The 20557-nt window shown below is 38.1% G+C and overlaps 1 protein-coding gene across 6 annotated transcripts in view; it reads right to left on the reverse strand.

The window, feature by feature from the left end:
* Positions 1-20557, reverse strand: part of Ccdc15 (coiled-coil domain containing 15) — an 84956-nt gene that overhangs the window by 62875 nt on the left and 1524 nt on the right. For all 6 annotated transcript variants that reach the window (XM_029564483.1, XM_029564500.1, XM_029564494.1 and 3 more), the window contains 3 exons: positions 16797-16946; positions 13421-13606; positions 1536-1649 (listed from right to left, as the gene is read on the reverse strand). In XM_029564483.1, coding sequence (XP_029420343.1) covers positions 1536-1649; positions 13421-13606; positions 16797-16946 — 450 coding nt within the window. The remainder of the gene's footprint in view (positions 1-1535; positions 1650-13420; positions 13607-16796; positions 16947-20557) is intronic.

A 20557-nucleotide genomic window follows, 5' to 3' on the forward strand; every position in this document is an offset into this window, starting at 1 on the left:
AACTTGAAAGTAATGTTGAAATTGAGTAGGCACATGAAAACACAAGAATTGAACATCAGTAGTTAAAAACTCTGATATAAGCAAGGCACTAAAACATTTGTAAGTATGGTTAAATGTATTTTTTTTCTTTTTCTTTCTTTTTTTCTGGTCTTTGTGAGACAGGGTCTCCTTGTAGTCCCAGATGGCCTCGCACTTGTCATGTAGACCAGGCTGGCCTGGATCTCACAGAGACCTGCCTGCCTCTGCCTCTCAAATGCTGGGACTAAAGGTGTACACCACCATGCCCAGCTGTTTTAAATATACCTTTCCACATTTAGATTCTAATTATTCACTCCAAATTTATGCTCAGAATTAAAAGAATTTTAAATTCTTTTATTAAATATAGTATTATTTACTAGAAAGTGAAATATATACATTATGCAAATTTAAACAAATAAAGACAGAAGAAAATTAAAACTACGCAAAAATGTGTGATGCCCTGGAATTGATTCTCAGCAAATGAGAGGGAGGGAGGAGGAGAAAGAAAAAGAGAGGGAGGGAGAGAGAAAGGGGGAAAAGGAGAAAGGACCAGTATTAACTTCTTGTGACATTTCTGTCCAAACTTTTGTCTATGCACAGAGCATTACCTCCCCATCTTTTTCTGTATTTCACTTCTCACTTGAAATTGTACATTATTTATTTGCTTATTTATTATATACTTTGCTGCTAGTAAAGAGTCCTTAAGGAATCTGTCTTTATTTTCACAACATAATATTAATATTTGTTAAATAATATATATATTTTAAAATTATTTATTTTTATTTTATATGTATGCATGTATTGCCTGCATGTACGTAAGTGCACCCATGTCATGCAATGCCCACAGAGGTCAGAAGAGGCTGTTGGATCCCCTGGGACTGGAGTTACAGTTGTTAGCTGTCATGTGGGTGCTAGGATTTGAACCTGGGTCTTCTACAAGAACAACCAGTATTCTTAACCACTGAGCCATCTTTCCAGCCCCAAATAATATATATTTGAAATTGAGATTACAGAATATGTAATTTTGTATATCACTTTTTCACTTAAATTTATATCCTACTTTCCTTTGTCTTCAGCTTTTACTTGAAAACATGATTTTTTTTTTTAGACTGGCTGTATATGGATACATCTTCATTTACTCAAACACTCCCTACTTAGGGATACTTAAAGTTATTTCCAATTATTTTGCATTTAATTTTTTAATATTTATTATTTTTTTATGTGTATGAGTATACTGCCTGCATGTACATAAGTGCATTTGTGTTGTGCAAAGTCCACAGAGATGAGAAGGGGGCAATGCATTCTCCTGGAACAGGAGTTACAGATGATTGTTAGGCTACCATGTGGGTGCTGGGACTCAAACCCGGGTCCTCTGCAAGAGCAGCCAGTGCTCTTAAGCGCTGAGCCATCTCTCCAGCCCCTATTCTGCATTTCTAAAGTATGCTGATACACAAATAAATGTCTATCTATACTTTCTACTTGTATTTTTAAAAGCAGCATATTGGAAATTAATTTACCTCTTGAGTAGGAGAGCTTTTCCTTCTACCATTTAGAAACACTGATGCCTTTTCTTCACTCACAGTTTTAAAGGATGCCAGCTGGTGACGTGCCTGTTTCATAGTTTGACTAAGCTGCCAGGGAAAGATAGAGAAAAGAAAACAAAAAAAGGTTGAAGTCTTAATACCAAAATGCACTAAGTGTTCCAACAGGAAAACAGGTCCCTATTATTAAAAAATGCCAGACTTAGGACAAGAGGATTACTTGCAAAGGAGACGTTAATCTGCTGATAGTGTTTTACATTACTATTGTCATTATTCTAAGATAAAAAGCTTGAAAACTTTATAACTTGATAAGGGCTATTACTCAAATATATATATTTTATAATATTTATTTTTATTTTATATGTATAACTGTATTGCCTGCATATATATCTGTGTCCTGTAATACCAGCAGAGGTCAGAAGAGGGTGTTGGATCCCCTGGAACTGGGGTTGCAAATAGTTGTTAGCTGCCATGTGGCTGCTGGGAATCAAACCCAGGTCCTCTGCAAGAGCAGCCACTGCTCTTAACTGCTAAGCCATCTCTCCAGCCCCTCAAATATATTTCAAAATAATGTATGTTATATATACAGAACATACTTGGAAACTACCGAACTACTGCCCATTCCTTACCTACTATTCACCTTTTTTTTTGTCAGGAAAGAGTTGTTTCTCTAACTGGTCCTTGCATGCCTAATGGCTTTCATTACTCCTTGCTAGTAGACTCTATAACTAGTTCCCCTAAAAATATCTTTTTCTTATTTATATGAATCCTTTCTCTACCCTCATTATTTGAAAACATTAGTCTTTTCTCAAATCTCCTTTTCCTCCAGGAAGCTTTCTTAAGTGTCCTAGTTTCATTTCTGTTGCTGTGATAAAATACCCTGAAAAAGCAATTTAGGGGAGAAAAGGTTTTATTTCAGCATACAATTTCAGGTTACAGTCCATCACTCTTGGGAAGTCAAGGCAGGAACTTCAAACAGCTAGTCATATCACACCCACAGTCAAGAGCACAGAGAAATGAATGTGTCCACTCTCACTAGATTCCTTGCTGGTGTTCAGCTTGGTATCTCCACTCTTCTCGCAGTTCAAGACTTCTTGTCTAGGGAATGGTGATGTCCACAGCAGGCTGGGTCTTCCCACATCAATGAAGACAATCCCCCCATAGGCATGTCAAGGCCAACCCAACGTAGACAATCCCTCATTGAGATTTTCTTCCCAGGTGTGTCAAGTTGTGTCAAGTTGACAATTAAAGGTAATGGTCACACTAAGTTAACTTAGAACACAAATATTTTAAAAGAACTAATTTGTTTCAGTTATTTTTTTAAAAATATTTTATTATTTTTATTTTATGTGTATTTGTGTATTGCCCGCATGTAAGTGCACCTGTGTTGTGCAATGCCGGTGGAAGACAGAAGAGGCGGCTGGATCCCTGGAACTGGAGTTACAGACAGTTGTTAGCTGCCATATGGATGCTGGGATTCAAACCCAGGTCTTCTGCAAGAACAGCGTTCTTAACCGCTGAGCCATCTCTCCAGCCCTTGTTTCAGTTATTTTAAGTAGCAACTGACAAGTGACTATCAACATGGTAGCTTTATAGTCATTCTTTACCTTTAGTAATTTTAGTATAAAAGCTCTTCCTTTTCTTCAAGGAACACAATCCGTTTTACCTTTCTCAAATCTGCAAAGAATGCCCATTTAGGGAAAAAGAAATGAACTAAGTATCTTTTTTCTTTTAGAATAAGCATTGTGTCAGGTGGAGGACAAGTATATTTCCACACAACTTAGAGAAATTATGGCAAGGCTCAGAATATTCATGCATTGAAATATTAATGGTATCAAGTCTTACTTGAAGGAAACTAATGAATATGACATAGATAAAAGTAACAAATACTTTGTAATTTTCAATATAAAAATGAACTAGTGGTTTTAAAAACAGCATTCTCTCACTACCACCTTTATTTTTCCCACAGTGTGTCTTCTCGGCTTACTTCTTGCCTTTAAATCACATTTAGTTTGAAACTCTCTGTTCTACCAAGAGAAAGACTTCTAGACTTGATCAGATGCAAAGTTATTTACAATGCAAAAAGATATATTGTACAGTTGGAGTTACAAAAACAATGTAGAGCCATGTGTTGCTTTTATTCACTGTCAGGTATGGTAGGTATCACTGCCCCACACCTATGTGACCAAAGATTCAAAAGCCCCAGATTTGTATCAGGGCTTCAGAATCTTCACTCCCCATTAAATCCTAACTTTTATCAGTCTAATATATTACAGTCCCTTAAGTAGGTTATTTCAAGTGGCCTAACAACCAGAATAAGCATTATGTTTGTTCTGTTTCTCTTTTGCTATCCTAACTCCTCACCAGACCTCAGCCCTAAAAAAAGCCTTTCCAATGACAAGCTAAGAGATCTACTGCAGTCTGAATACTGGCCAACCAAATATACAATCCCTGGAATTATGTTACTTTATAAGGCAAAAGAGCCATTGCAGACATAATTAAGGAGACTGAGATATGGAGACAGCTTGGATTATCCAGATTGGCATATCCAGAGGGGTTCAGCAGAGAAAAGGAGACAGTGTGCCAAAAGCTGGCAAAGTCCAGGGACATGCTTTCTCCTAAAACCTGGAAAGGGAGCATAACCTTACTGATATCTTGATTTGGGTTCCAAGAAACTATTTTAGATTTCTAGGCTCTAAAACTCTGAGCAAATATTTCTGACACTCTAAGCCATTTAAGTTGGTTTAAACTGGGCATAATGGGACATACCTACTATAATCCTACAACATGGGATGCTGAGGCAGAAAGAGCATTAAGTACAGGGTCAGTCTGGGTTATACAGTGAGTCCAAAACTGATCTAGGCTACTTAGTGAGACAATGCCTCAAAAACAAAACAGCAAAAAAAGTTTGAGGCAATTTGTTAGAGCAGCCACAAAAATATAACTAGTAACAGGACCAAAGTTAACATTCATAAGCACTAAATAAAAACATAGAAAATAGTTATTACTATACAAAATTAAGTGATAACTAAAATGAACCAATAAATAAGCACACTTCTACTGGGCAATAATGGTGATCATTATATATAAAATATACGTACTAGCCAGGCATGGTGGCACAGGCCTGTAGTCCCAGCATTTGGGAGGCAGAGGCAGGCGGATCTCTGTGAGTTCAAGGCCAGCCTGGTCTACACAGTGAGTTCCAGGACAGCCGGGACTTACAGGGAGACCCTGCTTCAAAAAGACCAAAAAATAAAATAAAATAAAATATATGTACTTATACGTGTATGTTTAAAAGTATACTTGTATATGTGCATACTATCTATGTATATAAATATTCAAAATACAAAATTTCATAATGTATTTTCTATACACAACTAGACACACTATTCATTCTTTTATACCTATTAAATGTTGGAGTTTTTTTGGTGTGGTCACCACCACACCCCACCTATGGCTACTGAATGTTATTAACAAAGATTCGCACTGAATCATTGATCAAGACTTAAACTTCTCTAATGGAGCTAGGTGTAGTGGATCATGTCTAGAACCCCAGCACTTGGGGGGGGGGGGCAGGGAGCTAAGGCAGAAGGATTGCTACAATTTTAAGACCAGCCTCAGCTACATAGTAAGTTCCAGGACAGCCTGGATTACAAAGAAAGACCCTTTCTCAAAACAAGCAAACAATTCTCTAATAGAGATGAAAATTTCTTAACTGCACAGAAAACCTAACAAATAAAAAGGAATCAATTGCCGGGCATGGTGGTGCATGCCTTTAATCCCAGCACCTGGGAGGCAGAGGCAGTTAGATCTCTGTGAGTTCGAGGCTAGCCTGGCCTACATAGTGAGTTCCAGGCCAGCTGGGGCTACAGGGAGACCCTGTCTCAAAAAAAAAGAAAAAAAAAAAAAAAACAAAAAAAAAACTTTAACTTAAAATTTAAAAAAAAAAGCAATCAATTTAACCAGAAAAATCAGATCACATACAGATGGAAAAGTAATCATAACTTACCATCTGGCTCAGCCTCAGCTGTAATTAATATTTATAGTCATAACAATGTGAATGTTGAATACCAATCTGAGCAAAATTACAAATATAAGGAGAGAGTGAGGGATGGGATAGCACATGTGTGTGTAATGGTAAGAAGGACAGAGAGCCAAATCCTCATCTTTTCTAGTGGGACACCAATAAGGATCCCTCTATAATATATATATGGAGTACTATATGTTTATTATTTAGAAATAGGAATGTTACTACCAAAAGAGAAATTATAACTACAACAACAAAAACCCAACAAATAGTTGCATTCACAAAGGGAGAAATGAGGATGTATCTTACTCTTTTACTTGTTTAAATTATATGCATATACCATTTCAGACCTTAGGAATAGCCTGAGAACACAGGCCTTAATTTTCTTCCATTCATTAGAGAGAGAAAAAAAAAAAAAAACAACAACAACAACAAAAGTTGATTCATACTGACTCCTAGAGACAGTATCCCATATGTGGCAAATAGCCAATCCTAGAGGCCAGAGAAGAAAACAGCCACCTCACAAGCTCTACTAAGTTTGGCACTCTCCTTCCGAGTCTTAGCTTTTGGAACAGTGGCTGTGTAGTTGCATTTCAAGTAATACAGGTCTTGATACAAAGTCCAACAAAAGGGTTGCTTTCACAGAGAACAGTCCTAACCATTAGCAAAGAGATTTTTGCCTGATGAAACAAAAATTATAGTATATAAACAAATTTTGAAATTTAAATTTCAAAATCTAAAGCAAATATTATTCTATGGTAAAACAAAATGTGAAACATCAAGCAAGCATACAGAACAAAATTTGACAAACAGATCTACGATACTGCTCACTATACAAATTTTCTTTAGCCCTTTTTAATTTTTTTCATGTAATTTAGCCTATTAGGGATCAGAAAGGCAGAATTTATTCATAACCAAGTTGAAACAACTAATAACACTAGGTAGATATGGTAGCAAGTGAGAAATGTCCCCAATGGCTCAAGTATTGGATCACTTGATCCCAGTTGGTGGCACTGTTTGGAAGAGGTCATAGAACCTTTAGGTGTGGACTTGCTGAAGGAAGCACTTCACTGAGAGCAGACTTTGAGAGTTCAGAGCCTTGTTCACTACCAGCTCACTCTTTGCTTTGTGTTTGTGGTTGAGTTCTTACCTTCTTGCTCCAGGTGCCATACCTACCCACCATAAGGGGCTCTACCTCTGGAATTTAAGCCAAAATAAACTCTTTCATAAGTTACTTTTGGTTATGGTGTTTTATCACAGTCACAATAGAAAAGTAACTGATAACAGGAGATCCTGGGAAAAGAGTGTAGGTAAGGGCTAACATTGACAGAATGTTACCTACTTTACTGCCATTGATCTTAAAGCTAATTTAAGGTGTATGCAATGCCATATCTACCCAAAGTTAAATTATTCAAGTATAATGCAATTTTTTTTTTGCAAATTACATTAATTATATTGATTAGAGGGGGGACTTTGAGACAGGGTCTCATTTGTTCTAGGCTAGCTTCAAGATAGGTCAGTGGGTAGCATGCTTGTTGCCAAGGCTGATGACCTGAATTCAATCCCTGGGATCTACATTAGGGAATAAAAGAACTAACACACAAAAGTTGTCATCTGACCACCACACTTAAGCACACACACATACACACACACAAGCAAGAAAATAAATAAAATTTAAAAATATTTTTATTGCTATGTAGCTAAGGCTGGCTTTGAATTCCTGATCCTCCTGCTTCTACCTCCCAAATGCTGCAATTATAGGTATGCGTCACTATACCCAGCCATCATGCTGTTTTTAAATCTGTCAGACTTTTCAGTGACCACAAAATACTACAGATTTTTAAAGAACTCACATATGTCCCTTATTATAGTCATAAACTTCAATGCAATACATTAATTGCATTAGCTTTCTTTTATTAGCATTGCTATCTAGCTAAAGGATGACCAATAATCTAAACTTAATGCAAAAAAACGCAAACAAGGACAATAAAGATTCTTTATCAGAGATAACAAATTAGAAAATACCTAAAGAAAAGCCAAGGATAACACCCAAGTCTTTTTTTAAAAAAAATTTTTTTTTGGTCTTTTTGAGACAGGGTCTCCCTGTATCCCCAGCTAACCTGGAACTCACTATGTAGACCAGGCTGGCCTTGAACTCACAGAGATCTGCTTGCCTCTGCCTCCCAAGTGCTGGGATTAAAGGCATGTGCCACCACACCTGGCTTAAAATTTTTTTTTAAATATTTTTATTTATGTGTATGAGTGTATTGTCTGAATGTATGCTAGTGTACCTGTGGAGGCCAGAAGAGGGTGTCAGATTCCCTGGAACTGGAGTTATGAATGGCTGTTAGCTGCCACGTGGGTGCTGGGATTCGAATCCGGGTCTTCTGCAAAAATAGCCAGTACTCTTAACTGCTGAGCCATCTCTCCAGCCCCCAAGACCTGAGTCTTTAAAGGTTTTAAAGTAAGTAAAGATGTGAAAGGAGCCTCAATTATGCTAACATCACAGACATGAATACTGACTGTGAAAAGAATATCAATTAGTAGTGGGAAATTAAGAGAGAAACACACAGAGTGACAGTCCAATTAATTATTTCAGCTTGCTTGGAAATGTCCCCATTTTAGTACTCAGAGACCCACATCTTAGAAAACCCCTCAACCTTGGACAAATAGAGAACTCCAAAGCTTAAACACTAAAAAAGGGAGACCTATCAATAAATGGACAAATGAATTGTAGACAGTTCTCAAAAGAAAAGAGTAAAAATGTCCAAGAAATATTTTTTTAAATGTTCATCATTCTTAACCATGAGGGAAATACATATTAACACTGCTTTGAGATTCCATCTCACCCCAGTCAGAATGCTGGTGAGGATTTGAGGAAAGAGGAATTCTTGTACATTATTGGTAGGAAATAGTAGTGAACAGAATAGTTTATACATAAATAGATAATGAAGATAAAAATATGGTAAGGTGTTTTCAAAACGCAACCTAAATGAAATAATCATGAGACACCACAGAAAATAAATCCCTAAAGATAAATATCAGTCCTAATAAAACGGGCTGAGGCCACTTGAAGCTTTTTCCAGTTCTATAATTCTAGCTTCTTACTTTAGGTTCCTGCTTTTATTTGACCTTTGAACAAGGAGGTAATACTAAGTATTATTAAATAAAGGGTTGGGGAGGGATACAGAGCAAGAGAGATGCTAGCCAAACATACTTTAAAATTTTTATTACATTTGTGTGTGTGTGTGTGTGTGTGTGTGTGTGTGTGTGTGTGTGTGTATGTGTGTGTGTTTATATGTGCCAGAGTTGGTGCACGTGTGTATGTGTGTGTGCTTATGTGTGTGTGTGTGTGTGTGTATGTGTGTGTGTTTACATGTGCCACAGTTCAAGTATGAAAAACAGAGGACAACTTGGGAATTGGTTCTCTCCTTCTACCATTTGGGTCCCAAGAATTAAACTCAAGTCATCAGGCTTGGTGGCATTTGCCTTTACCAGTTGAACCAGCTCACCATCCTCTCCCACCCCCAGCCACACACAATAATTATATTCAGTTTGGGAGATCATATTTGAAAAGAACACTGAAAATCTAAATTCTATTTTAAAGAAATCCATCAAGGCATTAGGTATGTGGTTTGTTTGTTTGTTTTTTTTAAAGGAAGGTATAATTAAGGAAACTAAAATTCAAGCATATACAGAAGTAAACAGAATACTTATTACCCAGCTTTAACATTAACTCCTGGGCAAGCTTACTTTATCCAGAACTCTCTACCTGTTGTGGTTTGAATGTGAAATGTCTCACATAGGACAAGTTTGAAAGCTTGATCCCCAGATGGTGGTACTGTTTGGGAAAATTGGAGAACCTTTAGGAGGCAGAGCCTCTCTGGAGGAAGTGAATCACTGGGGGTGGGCCTTGAGGCTTTATAGCCTGGCCTCATTTCCTGTTGATGTTCTGCTTCCTGAATACATACGCAATGTAACCAGCAGCCTCCCAGTCCTGCCACCATGCCTTCCCTGTCTGCTGTCATATCTTCCGAGACATGGACTCCATCCCCCTGGAACTGTAGGAAAAAATAAACCCTTTCTCCTCTAAGTTGCTTTGGGGTATTTATCATAGCAACAGGAAAGTTAAGATACTACCTGACCCTTACATTATTATAAAGTATATTCCAGATGTCAACTCATTTCATCCTTAAATATTTCAATGTAAGATGAACCATAAAACTCCAACCCCAGTATTCTATTTTTCTATAGCTTAAAAAAAAAAAGAAAAACAAACTGAAAAGTTCACTAACATTCAAACTAAATTGTGTTCACCATTTAGTCAACCAGTACTGAATAAAGGAGTTAATGCTTAAACAATTTCATGGTTTCATAATGACATCTAGTGGATGAAAGGTGCAATAGAAACAGTAAAAAAGCATCTACTGTCACAGGGTTGTGGCAAAAGTTCGCAGGCCCAAAATAATCAAATCGTTGAACATTCTTTAGTAAATGATCCTTTTTTAAGAAAAAAATGAAAAGATATAAAAACTTTTAGACTTTAAATTTTTTTTTTTTTTATTTTAGTTTATGTGCTTGAGTGTATTGTCTGCACATGTGAGTGTACCTGTGTTGTGCAATACCTGTGGAGGTCAGAAGAAGGTATCCAATTCCCCTGGAACTGGAGTTACAGACAGTTGTTAGCTGTCATGTGGGTGGCTGGGAATTGAACCCAGGTCCTCTGCAAGAACTGCCAGTGCTCTTAACCACTGAGCCATCTCTCCAGCCTGATAATCTTATTCTTTAAGATGACAGAAAATTGTTTTGTGGGTTATGGAGTGTAGTCATGTGAGTCTTCACTGTGAACAGGTTACATAACTTTTTTATTAGTATTAATTTTTTGTCTTTTTGAGACAGGGTCTCCCTTTAGCCCCAGCTGTGTTAGAACTCACTATGTAGACTAGGCTGGCCTTGACTTCACAGAGATCCACCTGCCTTTTCCTCCTGCGTGCTAGGACTAAAGGCATGAGCCACCACGCTGGGTTATAACTTGTTTAGGTGGTATAGATGGGTAAGTAGAATCAGGGACTGTCTTGGTGCCACGAAGTAGAAGAGAACCTGTGTGCCTGCATGTGCATTAAAACAAAACAAAACAAAAAACCCGAAACACCTGTTTCCTGTGTTCTGAGACATTGGGTGAGGTGCAAAATATTAGTGGTACCTGGATAAAATCTTACCAAGCACCCAACTTTGAGGTTTCAAAATGCCATCGCTTCAGCCCCAAAACTTTAATAACTTTTTATATCCTGGTTTCCTATCTAACCTCACTTTTCTGTTATATTTTTCTTTATAAACTATCAATTTTTCCAAATATAACAAGTTCACTGCAGATTCTATACTTTTCACTGTTCCTTCCTATCTCAAAACGTCTCTTGAATTATCAGTTCAATTTAGCATACCAATTCAAAATGAACAGTTCAATTCTATCTCTTGCATGAATTCTTTCCTTACTATCTCCATGCAGTTTGAAATTTTGGAATTCCCATGGCACAACTTTTTTGCTCAAATACAGCAAATCTTTTTTTTTGGGGGGGGTGCTTTTTGAGACAGGGTCTCCCTGTAGCCCCAGCTGTCCTGGAACTCACTATGTAGACCAGGCTGCCCTTGAACTCACAGAGATCTGCCTGACTCTGCCTCCCAAGTACAGGGAATAAAGGCATGCGCCACCACGCCTGGCCAGCAAATCTATCTTTATTTACTACTTAGTAGACTTGGGGCATAAGAGGCTAGGGTGTAGCTGCCTGGAAATATAAAATTCATACAGGGTCTTATTTCATATATGATTAGGATCCTCTCACAATGCTTAACAAATACATGCTCACTTAAAAGCTGATTGATACATGCAATCCACGTATGAGTCTGTGTCTTATACAGACAAAAGCCTCATTACAAGATAAATGAAGACTAGCCTGGAACTTCCTTTCACTCTTCTAGCTCTTATAATTTATGCAGTGTCTGGTTTAGTATTTCTTCAAAATCTTTTGTTTTCTTTTTTTTGCTTTTATTAGTAAAGAGATTCTTTATGTAGTCCAGAATGGCCTTAAACTTTGTATTTTCCTGCTCTGACTCCTGAGATTATAGGTGTGGACCATCATGTCAGGTTCCTGTTTATAATCTAAAAAAGGAAGCAAAAATAATTATAAAAATTATTACTACAAATCAAACAACAGCAGGAAAAAGTTCAGGAAAAATTTAAAAAATTTTTTGGTCTTTTTGAGACAGGGCTTCCCTGTAGTTCCAGCTGGCCCGGAACTCACTATGTAGACCAGGCTGGCCTTGAACTCACAGAAATCCACCTGTGACTCCGGGGATTAAAGGTGTATGCCACCATGCTACCATGCCAGTGGGAAAATTAAATTTAAAAACAAAATTCCAACATGATAACATGTGCTTCCAAAACTTTGTTTATACTTACAGCCCAATTAAAGTGTGAGCAACTACAGAGTTAATACTCAGGAAGCAATCCATCATATTTTCTCTTTCCCGCTCACTCTGTCTAGGAATGTGTTTTCAAATAAAATGAAGAACAATTACTGAAGCAGAGTTGAAAAACACATCAATAAAAGCTCAGGTAACCACGAAAGGAACTGACTGGATGGCATGGATGAGGCTACTCACAGTGGTTAATTTTTAAATATTATAGACAGAAGAAAAAAAACACTGAAGTTTTCCAAATATTCTGGATATGTTAAATATTTGCTGTATTACTTGACATATACTAACAGACATATACTGTGATTGATTAAAGGAGAAAAAGGAAATGACAATCAATTAAATGCTCTTTAGCTGTATTCAACTGCTTTGCGTCAAGGTTAAGGATCATTTTGGTATGGAGTCACAGACAGCAACTTACAAACATAATTTCAGCGTAATTGGGAAATTCTATGTTCTTTGACCTAAGGTTGTTTCTAATAAATTTTGAATTCTAATATGTTGGCACCTTTTTTTAGAACCTTAAAGCATTTACCCAAAACAAATAAATGTGAATTAGAAAAAGGTATTTATAAATAAGGCAAGGTGTGGTGGCTCATGCATGAAATCCCAACACTTGGGAGGTAGAAACAAGAAGATTATGAGTTTCGGGCCAGCCTGGCTACAAAGCAAGAGATTATCAATCAATCCACCAGTCAATATATAAATATACAATTTTTAAAACAATGAAAATAAGCATTATGATACTAGTTCCCATTTTAATGAAGGCTAAAAAAAAGTGGCAATAAAAAGTGAAGTTGGAGCTGGGGGTGGTGGTCCTTTAATCCCAGTACTCAGGTGGATCTCTGTGAGAAAGAGGCCAGCCTGGTCTACATGGCAAGTTCCAGGTCAAGTGGGCTACAGGGAGACCCTGTCTCAAAAAACAAAAACTTTAAAAAGGAAAGCTAGGGCTGGGAAGGTAACTCAGCAGGTAAAGAGCTTGCTGTGCAAGTGTGAAGATCAGAGTCTGGATCCACACACAAAAAGCCAGGTGGGCTGGTGGTTCAACTATAATCCCACCCAACAGAAACAGAGAGAGGGAATGGAGCAATGGGTTCAATGACAAATACTGCCTCAATATATAAGATGGAAAGAAACTAAGGGAGATACCACATGTACACACATGCACATGTACCCACAGATACACACATGCACACATGTACACGTATACATCACATACATACATACATACAGAAGACCAAAAAAAAGGTAAAGTTCAATATGATAACTCTTAATCTCGATTTATATTCTAGCTATGACACATTTTTAAAAGACTGAAAGGAACAATCACAGCCATAAAATAAAGTGAATCTGTACTTACAGCTTGGGCTTGTTGGAATAACTGATTCTGATTCTCTCCATCTTCTACTGCATCCTCAAGTACCTGAGAAGGGGGTAACCTAGAACTTCCAATAGCATTCAAATTGCTTGAAAAAACACTTGTCCTTTTGGGAGTTAACTGTGCTGAGTCTGAACACTGCATGACTATAGAGCCTTCTTTTTCCACCTACACAAAGGAAAAAGAGGGGATAATGAGACTCTATTCCCTTCTAGTACAAACACCTCTAAGCATCCATATTTTCAACTGGAACATGAGGTGGAGACAGGAGGCAAAGTAACTAATGAGGAACCTATCATGTATTAATTTAAACTATTTCACCTAATCCTTAGACATTCCTGTAAGATAAAGCATATCGTGTGTGTGTGCGTGTGTGCAAGTAAATTGGGTTTTTTAAAAAGATTTATTTTTATTGTGTATCTGTGTGGTGGTGGGTGGGGGGGATGGTACTCTTGGAGGCCAGAGGTATTGGATCCCCTGGAGCCAGACTTAAAGTTGTGAGATGTTGTGACATGGGTGATGGGAACCAAACTCAGGTCCTCTAAAAGAGCCATGTCTCAGTCCCCAACTGGTTTTTGAATCAGGGTCTCATTCTGTAGCCCAGGCTAACCTAGAACTCAAAGCAATCCTCCTGCCTCAGTCTCCCAAGTTGTGCTGGATAGCTTTAGCTGTCAACTTGACACACCTGGGTAGAGGGGACCTCAGCTGAGGAACTGCCTCAATTGGACTGGCCTGTGGCCATGTCTGTGGGACATTTTCTTGATCATTGAGTGATGTAGGAGGGCCCAGTCCACTGTAACAGTGCCACCCCTGGGCAAGTGGTCCTGTGTTGTATAAGAAAGCAAGTTGAGAACCAGCCAGAGGAGCAAGCCAGTAAGTAGCATCCCCACTGTCTATGCTTCAGCTCCTGCCTCCATGTTCCTGCCCTGAGTTCCTGCCCTTCCTTCAGTGAAACTGTGACCTGAGAGATAAAAGATAAAATAAACCCTTTCCTAACCAAGTTGGTTTTGTTCAGTGTTTTTATCACAGCAATAGAAAGTAACTAAGACAGAAGTTGGTACCAGGAGTGGAGTATTGACTGTGAAGAGCATGACTATGTGGGTTTTTAGAGGAATGTGGGAAGGCTTTGGAAGTTTGGGCTAGAAAACTGGTTGACTGCTGTAAGCAGAGCTTAATGGGCCATTCTAGTAGGAACCTGGAAGAAAGCAGTGCTGAGAACAATGTAGCTCCAGAGGGAAATAAGGACTTAAGCAGCAACTGGGATATTTTGGCAGAGTCTGGCTGAAGTCTACCTACAGTCTAAAAGTTGGCCTTTTAGACTAAGTTGAAAAGTAACAGACTAATTTCTTTGGAGAAGGAAATTTCAAGACAGTCTAAGGTTGAATTGGAAGCATGGTTATTAAGGGTGACTATTATAGTGATCTATAATGAAAAACAGCCAAGTGGGGCAGAAAGAAATGCAAAATGTACAGTTCGGATTTTTAAAAAGCACTAGAAGATGTATGTTAGAACCAAGTGCTGAAGGAGAGCTCTTTAGCTCTTTGATAAGAGAGAGTAAGGAGAAGCCTACTTTTGCACTTAAAACAATGGAAAGAGTACCTTCAGGGCACAACCACACCCAGCTAAGTCACCAATATGTGAAAAAAAATGTGGGAGGAATTTTCTGCTCCTAGAAAACCAAGGTATGGAAAATCTGGAAATGTGGATGAAGCAGGCCAGGGTCCATCCCAGGCTTGTAGCCGAACTTGGCAGTGTCACTCGTGTGGTGCTGGCTTACGAAAGATGAGTGAAGAGGTTATCGGTTCCTCCTCTGCAGTTTCAGCAAGCCCATAAGGCCAGGCAGTATGCAGCAGGAATATCCCTGCATAAAGAAGGCCCTAACAGGTCACTGCATAAAGCTGTGAAGGTGAATCCTCATTGGCAGTGAAAAGAAACCCCAAGAAGATGTTGGAAATGCTAGAGCCATGAGACATCTGTCAAGGAGAGCTGTAAACAGGGAGTGGTATCAGCCCAAGAAAGAGATGTATGTTACACACAACAAAGCCAGAGTCATTGAGCCATCTTAAGCCCTTTGGAAGTAAAGTGCCAGAAGTCGGACATGGAGTTACTAGATTTAGTGTTTGCCCTGTTGGGTTTTGGTCTTGGTTTGGTCCAGTAGTTCCTCAGTATGGCCCCATTCCTCCCTTTTGGAATGAGAAGTGTATTCAGTTCCATTGTATGTTAGAAGTATGTAATCTGTCTTTTGATTTTATGGGGGCTTACAAAGTTAAGAGGGTGCCTTGAGTCTCAGAAGAGACTTTGAACTCTGGACTTCTGAATAGTATTGAGATTGGTAAAGACTATGGGGACTTTCAAAGGGAGACTAAATGCATTTTATATAGTTATGAGCCTATGGATGCCAGGGAGTAGAATGTGATAGTTTGAATGAGAATGTCCACCATAGGCTCCAAGTATTTGGATATTTTGTCCCCAATTGGTGGTCCTGTTTTGGGAAGCTTTAGGAGGTGTGGCTATGCCAGAGGATGCACATCAATGAGGGTGGGCTTTGAAAGTTCTTCAGCCTTGCCAGATCCCCCCAGGTAACCTGCTTCCTGTGCCTGCTTGAAGATGTGACTGCTCCTCTTTCTAATCAGGCCATCTCCTATCCTACCACCATAACAGACTCAAATCCCTCTGGAAATACTTTGCAGATTTCACCTTCATGATGATGGTCTCTTACTCACAGCTGATCTTTTTGTGTGTGTGTGACAGGGTGTCCCTGTAGGCCCAGCCAGCTTGGAATTCCCTATGTAGACTAGACTGGCTCCAACTCAGAGAGATCTACTTGCCTCTACAGCTGATCTTTCAACCCCAGCTAACCAGCATCAATTGCTCCAGTAAAGCAAAAGTTTCACTTCAGTGGTCCTGGTCTCTTAATCACAGCTGATTCTTCAGTCCCAGCCAATGAGAAACCACAGATTCTCAATTCAAAATATCACACAAATACTGAGATTAAAGGTATGAGGCACCACACCTAGCATTATCCCTATTTTAGCGATAAGGAAACTATTATACAATCAGAAAAGCTAAGTAATTAATCCAAGGTCACATCACTAAGTAGGTAACAAAAATAGAATTCAAACTCAAGTCTGAATCAAAAATCTTTACATTCTTTTCAATTTTAGTGAAAGGAAAGAAAAGTGAGTTAGAACAACACATGAATAAAAACAGTTTTTCTACATAAAAATTGACTGTGCTCACTACAAAATGGGATCTTACACATCACAGAAGAAAAGTGATTCTGTTACTGCCTAGTAGCTTATCTCATAATGCACAGGTTTTCCATTCAGGCTTTACTCTGCCTCCCTTGTGAACTTACTGCTTTGTAAGATCTCTGAAGCTGTTGCTTTTTCCTCAGCTTAACTTGTTGATTTACTCGGTGTTTGACTTGTCTCTGAAAATGTTTCAAAGATTCTTGTTTTCTTCTTTGTTTCTCTTTTAGTTCTTCTTCAATCATATATGCTGAAGCCTTTAAAGACACAAGATAGAAAATGGATGTAAATGTCAGGCTGCATAGAGGCCCACACCTTTAATCCCAGGCAGAGGCAGGTGGATCTCTGTGAGTTCAAGACCAGCCTGGTCTACATAATGAGTTCCAGGACAGCTGGGACTACAGGGAGACCCTGTCTCAAAAAGACCAAAAAAAAAAAAAAAAAAAAACCAAAAAAAAAAAAAAAACAAAAAAAAACATAAATTCCAAAAACAAAAAAAACATAAATGTCAGCAATTTTGCCACTAGGAATGTTATAAACACAGAAAAATCAATATATAATTGTTTAAAAAAATTCAGTTCTATAATCCAAAGTCTCTAGAAGAGTAAGGAAATCACAGTTCAAAGCCAATGATCTAAATAAACGATAAGCTAAAAATTCATGACTATTCAAATAAAATCTTAATGTTTTGTTAAATCAAAACTAAAGATGTATTCATTCTTTTGTTTTTTTTTTAAAAGACAGGGTTTCCCTATAGCCCCAGCTGACCTGGAACTCACTATGTAGACCAGGCTGGCCTTGGCCTTGAACTCAGAGATCAGCCTGCCTCTGCCTCCCAATGAACCAATTTAGACCTACTCCTGTTACTGTTACCCACTGTCCAGTTCTAGCATTAATAAAGAGCATAGATATTGCTCACCACTTACCAGATGTGTCCCATTGTATAATGTCTTCATACTTAGAACTATGTTCCCCTCATTTTGGCAAGAAGACGAAGTGGGGGGGGCATCACTATGTAGCCCCAAGCTGGCCTCAAACTCAAGACACTCCTGTCTCTGCCTCCCAAATGCTGCTTTAAGAGACCTCCTTTTTAAACCTAGCCTACTTTTCACTCACTTAGTAAAGGCCTGCTCGGTCTTCAAGTCTACCTGACATCCCAGCATCTCCCATAACAATGGCTTCCTCTGAGCCTCTTATGCTACAGCATTTTTCATTTCATTAATGAAATACAGCACTTATTAATCCTCCTACTAGATTATGAATTCCAAGGGCAGGAAATGTGTTTTAACTCTCTTTTAACCCAAATAAACAGAAAAAAAACTTCTGGTATTTATACTATTATGTCTTCTCCCCGGTATAAACAACAGAATAAAATGTAAGGTGAGGTCTATGACTTCCCCAGCAAGATCATGAAGTAACTTCTACATAGGGCTCTGGAACCTCACTCTAGGGAAAGCCAGTGCCACACAAGAATTTTGACTACTCTGAGACTCCCATGTTAGAATCTGGCCACACAGCATGGAAAAGACATCCAGCCAGCTCTCATCAATTCTAGTCATCCTAGCCCAAGTTCCAAACATGTAAGAAAGCCATCTGGACACTACAGCCTATCAAATGCCACTCAAAAAAGAACCAGGGAATCGAACAGCCTAAACCCAGCCAAGCCATCCCATATCTAGCTACTTAAGCCCTCCAGATGAGCCCCCAGACACTGAAGCAGATAGACATCCCCATTTACCCTCTAACTCCTGACTTACAGTAGGACTTATTTAATGACACTAGGTTTGGGGGCTATTTGTTACACAGCAAAGGCAACCAGGGGAGAAAAATGCAATAGCCACATATGATAATAAGAAAGCAATGACTTTTGATACTAATTTAATTACTATACGGAAATGGAGTTCTAAAGTGGTTATGACATTTTTGGGAATCCTAATAGCCCCTTGAAATCTTGAGAAGAATAAATAGAGGTTCTTCTTTAGAATAGATATGATCTTAGAGTAACTAAGTCTTAGAAGTAACTATTTACAACTACTCCAAGTTGACAGTGTTGTGTCTGTTAATAAGGATAGATTCTCGATTAAATATGCTAAAGTAATAAACAGTTCTATCAGATGCTTGACCAAACTCCCTATGGTTGGAACTGATTAGAATTACTTAAAAAATAGGAAAAGGAGACATGCTTATATATGTTCTAAGACTTTAAAATTTTTGAATAAATGTTTGGGAACTTAAAATTCAACAGTTTTAAATAAGGAAAAAGAAACGGTGTTATGGTATCAAATTTTGTATAGTTTGATACTACTGAAATAAAAACTTTAGGCCGGGCGTGATGCTGCACGCCTTTAATCCCAGCACTTGGGAGGCAGAGATGGGTGGATCTCTGTGAGTTTGAGGCCAGCCTGGTCTACATAGTGAGTTCCAGACCAGCTGAGGCTACAGGGAGACCCCGTCTCAAAAAAGACAAAAAAAAGGAAAAAAAAAAATTTTTTTTATAATCTTAGCAATTAAAAAGAGATATTGGGCCAGTGACATAGCTCAGCAGGTAAAGACATTTGCCATCAAACCTGATGACCTCAATTCAAACCCCAGGGCCTTAAGTTGTCTTCTGACCTCCACACACATGCCTACATACAAACACACATAAATAAGTAAATGAATGGAGTTAACTTTTTTAAAAAAGATGTGTTGACTTCAGTAATTAAAGAACTTTGTACCAAATCTTATTAATTATTGATTCCCATTTCAAACACTCCTTTTCAGGACTTTCCCCTCCTCCATTCCCTATCACTAAATAAATTTTGTTATGCTTCATGCCTAAATTGTTTTAATTATATTCTAACTTGTCCTCCTAAATCTAATCTCTCCCTAACCTTTAAAACTTTGAAGCAGTTAATCTAGTCAAAATAGTTTGATCATGGAACTTATCTATAAATACTGAACAATGAATAAAGTCAATACCATCTCCAAAATTTCCTATGGTTCCCCACTACCGTTATTTTTATAATCCTGTGAGCCACCATCCTTCTACTAAACCTTCCAGGCCAGTCAATCTAATTCACCCACAGAGTCCTAAACACCCCTTGCTTACTTCCTACTGTCCTCATTCCCCTTAACAGGAAGAATCATCTCTTCTTTGATTATCCAGATTCCTTTAAATATCCCTGTGATCATAGCAACCCAAAGTCATAGCTTTCTTCTCTGATTTAACATCATATTCTTAGCCCTTAATCATATGCAGTCAGACTCTTAAAGTCCTTTCTGAAAGCAGGGTAAGCATAAATCAGTGAATAAATTTAAAAAAACATATATATATATATACACACACACATATATATGAACATAAATAAAATGAATATACTATATTGCATTGTTATTTAACATTTATAATTTTTAACTTTAGTGTGTTTCTGTGAATGCAGGCAACGTGCAAGCCAGGATCAGAAGATAACTTTTCATGAGTTGGTTCTCTCCTTCCACCTTGTTTAGAGGCAAGATCCCTGTTTCTGCTGCTTTGTCAAGTACTCCAGACCAGCTGGCCCACAGGCGTCCAGCAGATTCTCCTGTCTCTGTGCCCCATCTCGCTTTCAGGAATTCTGGGATTACAGACGTGTGCTAACCTATCCAGTGTTTTACTCAGGTTCTAAGATTAGAATTTGGTTCAACAGGCTTAGACAGCAAGCAATTTCACCTGCTAAACTGTCTCCCCAACCCTTACTTAACATTTAAACACATCTCATTTGTTCTCTAAAATCAAATACAGTAAGAGAATCACTTTTCCACACATGTTCAGTACTTTGTTTATACAATAAGATTGCTGTATACTTATTACTTTGTGCACTCCATAAATATTTACTGTATATATATA

This window comes from Nannospalax galili, unplaced genomic scaffold, assembly GCF_000622305.1.
Source record: "Nannospalax galili isolate Female #2095 unplaced genomic scaffold, S.galili_v1.0 scaffold690, whole genome shotgun sequence".
Classification (NCBI taxonomy): Eukaryota; Metazoa; Chordata; class Mammalia; order Rodentia; family Spalacidae; genus Nannospalax; species Nannospalax galili.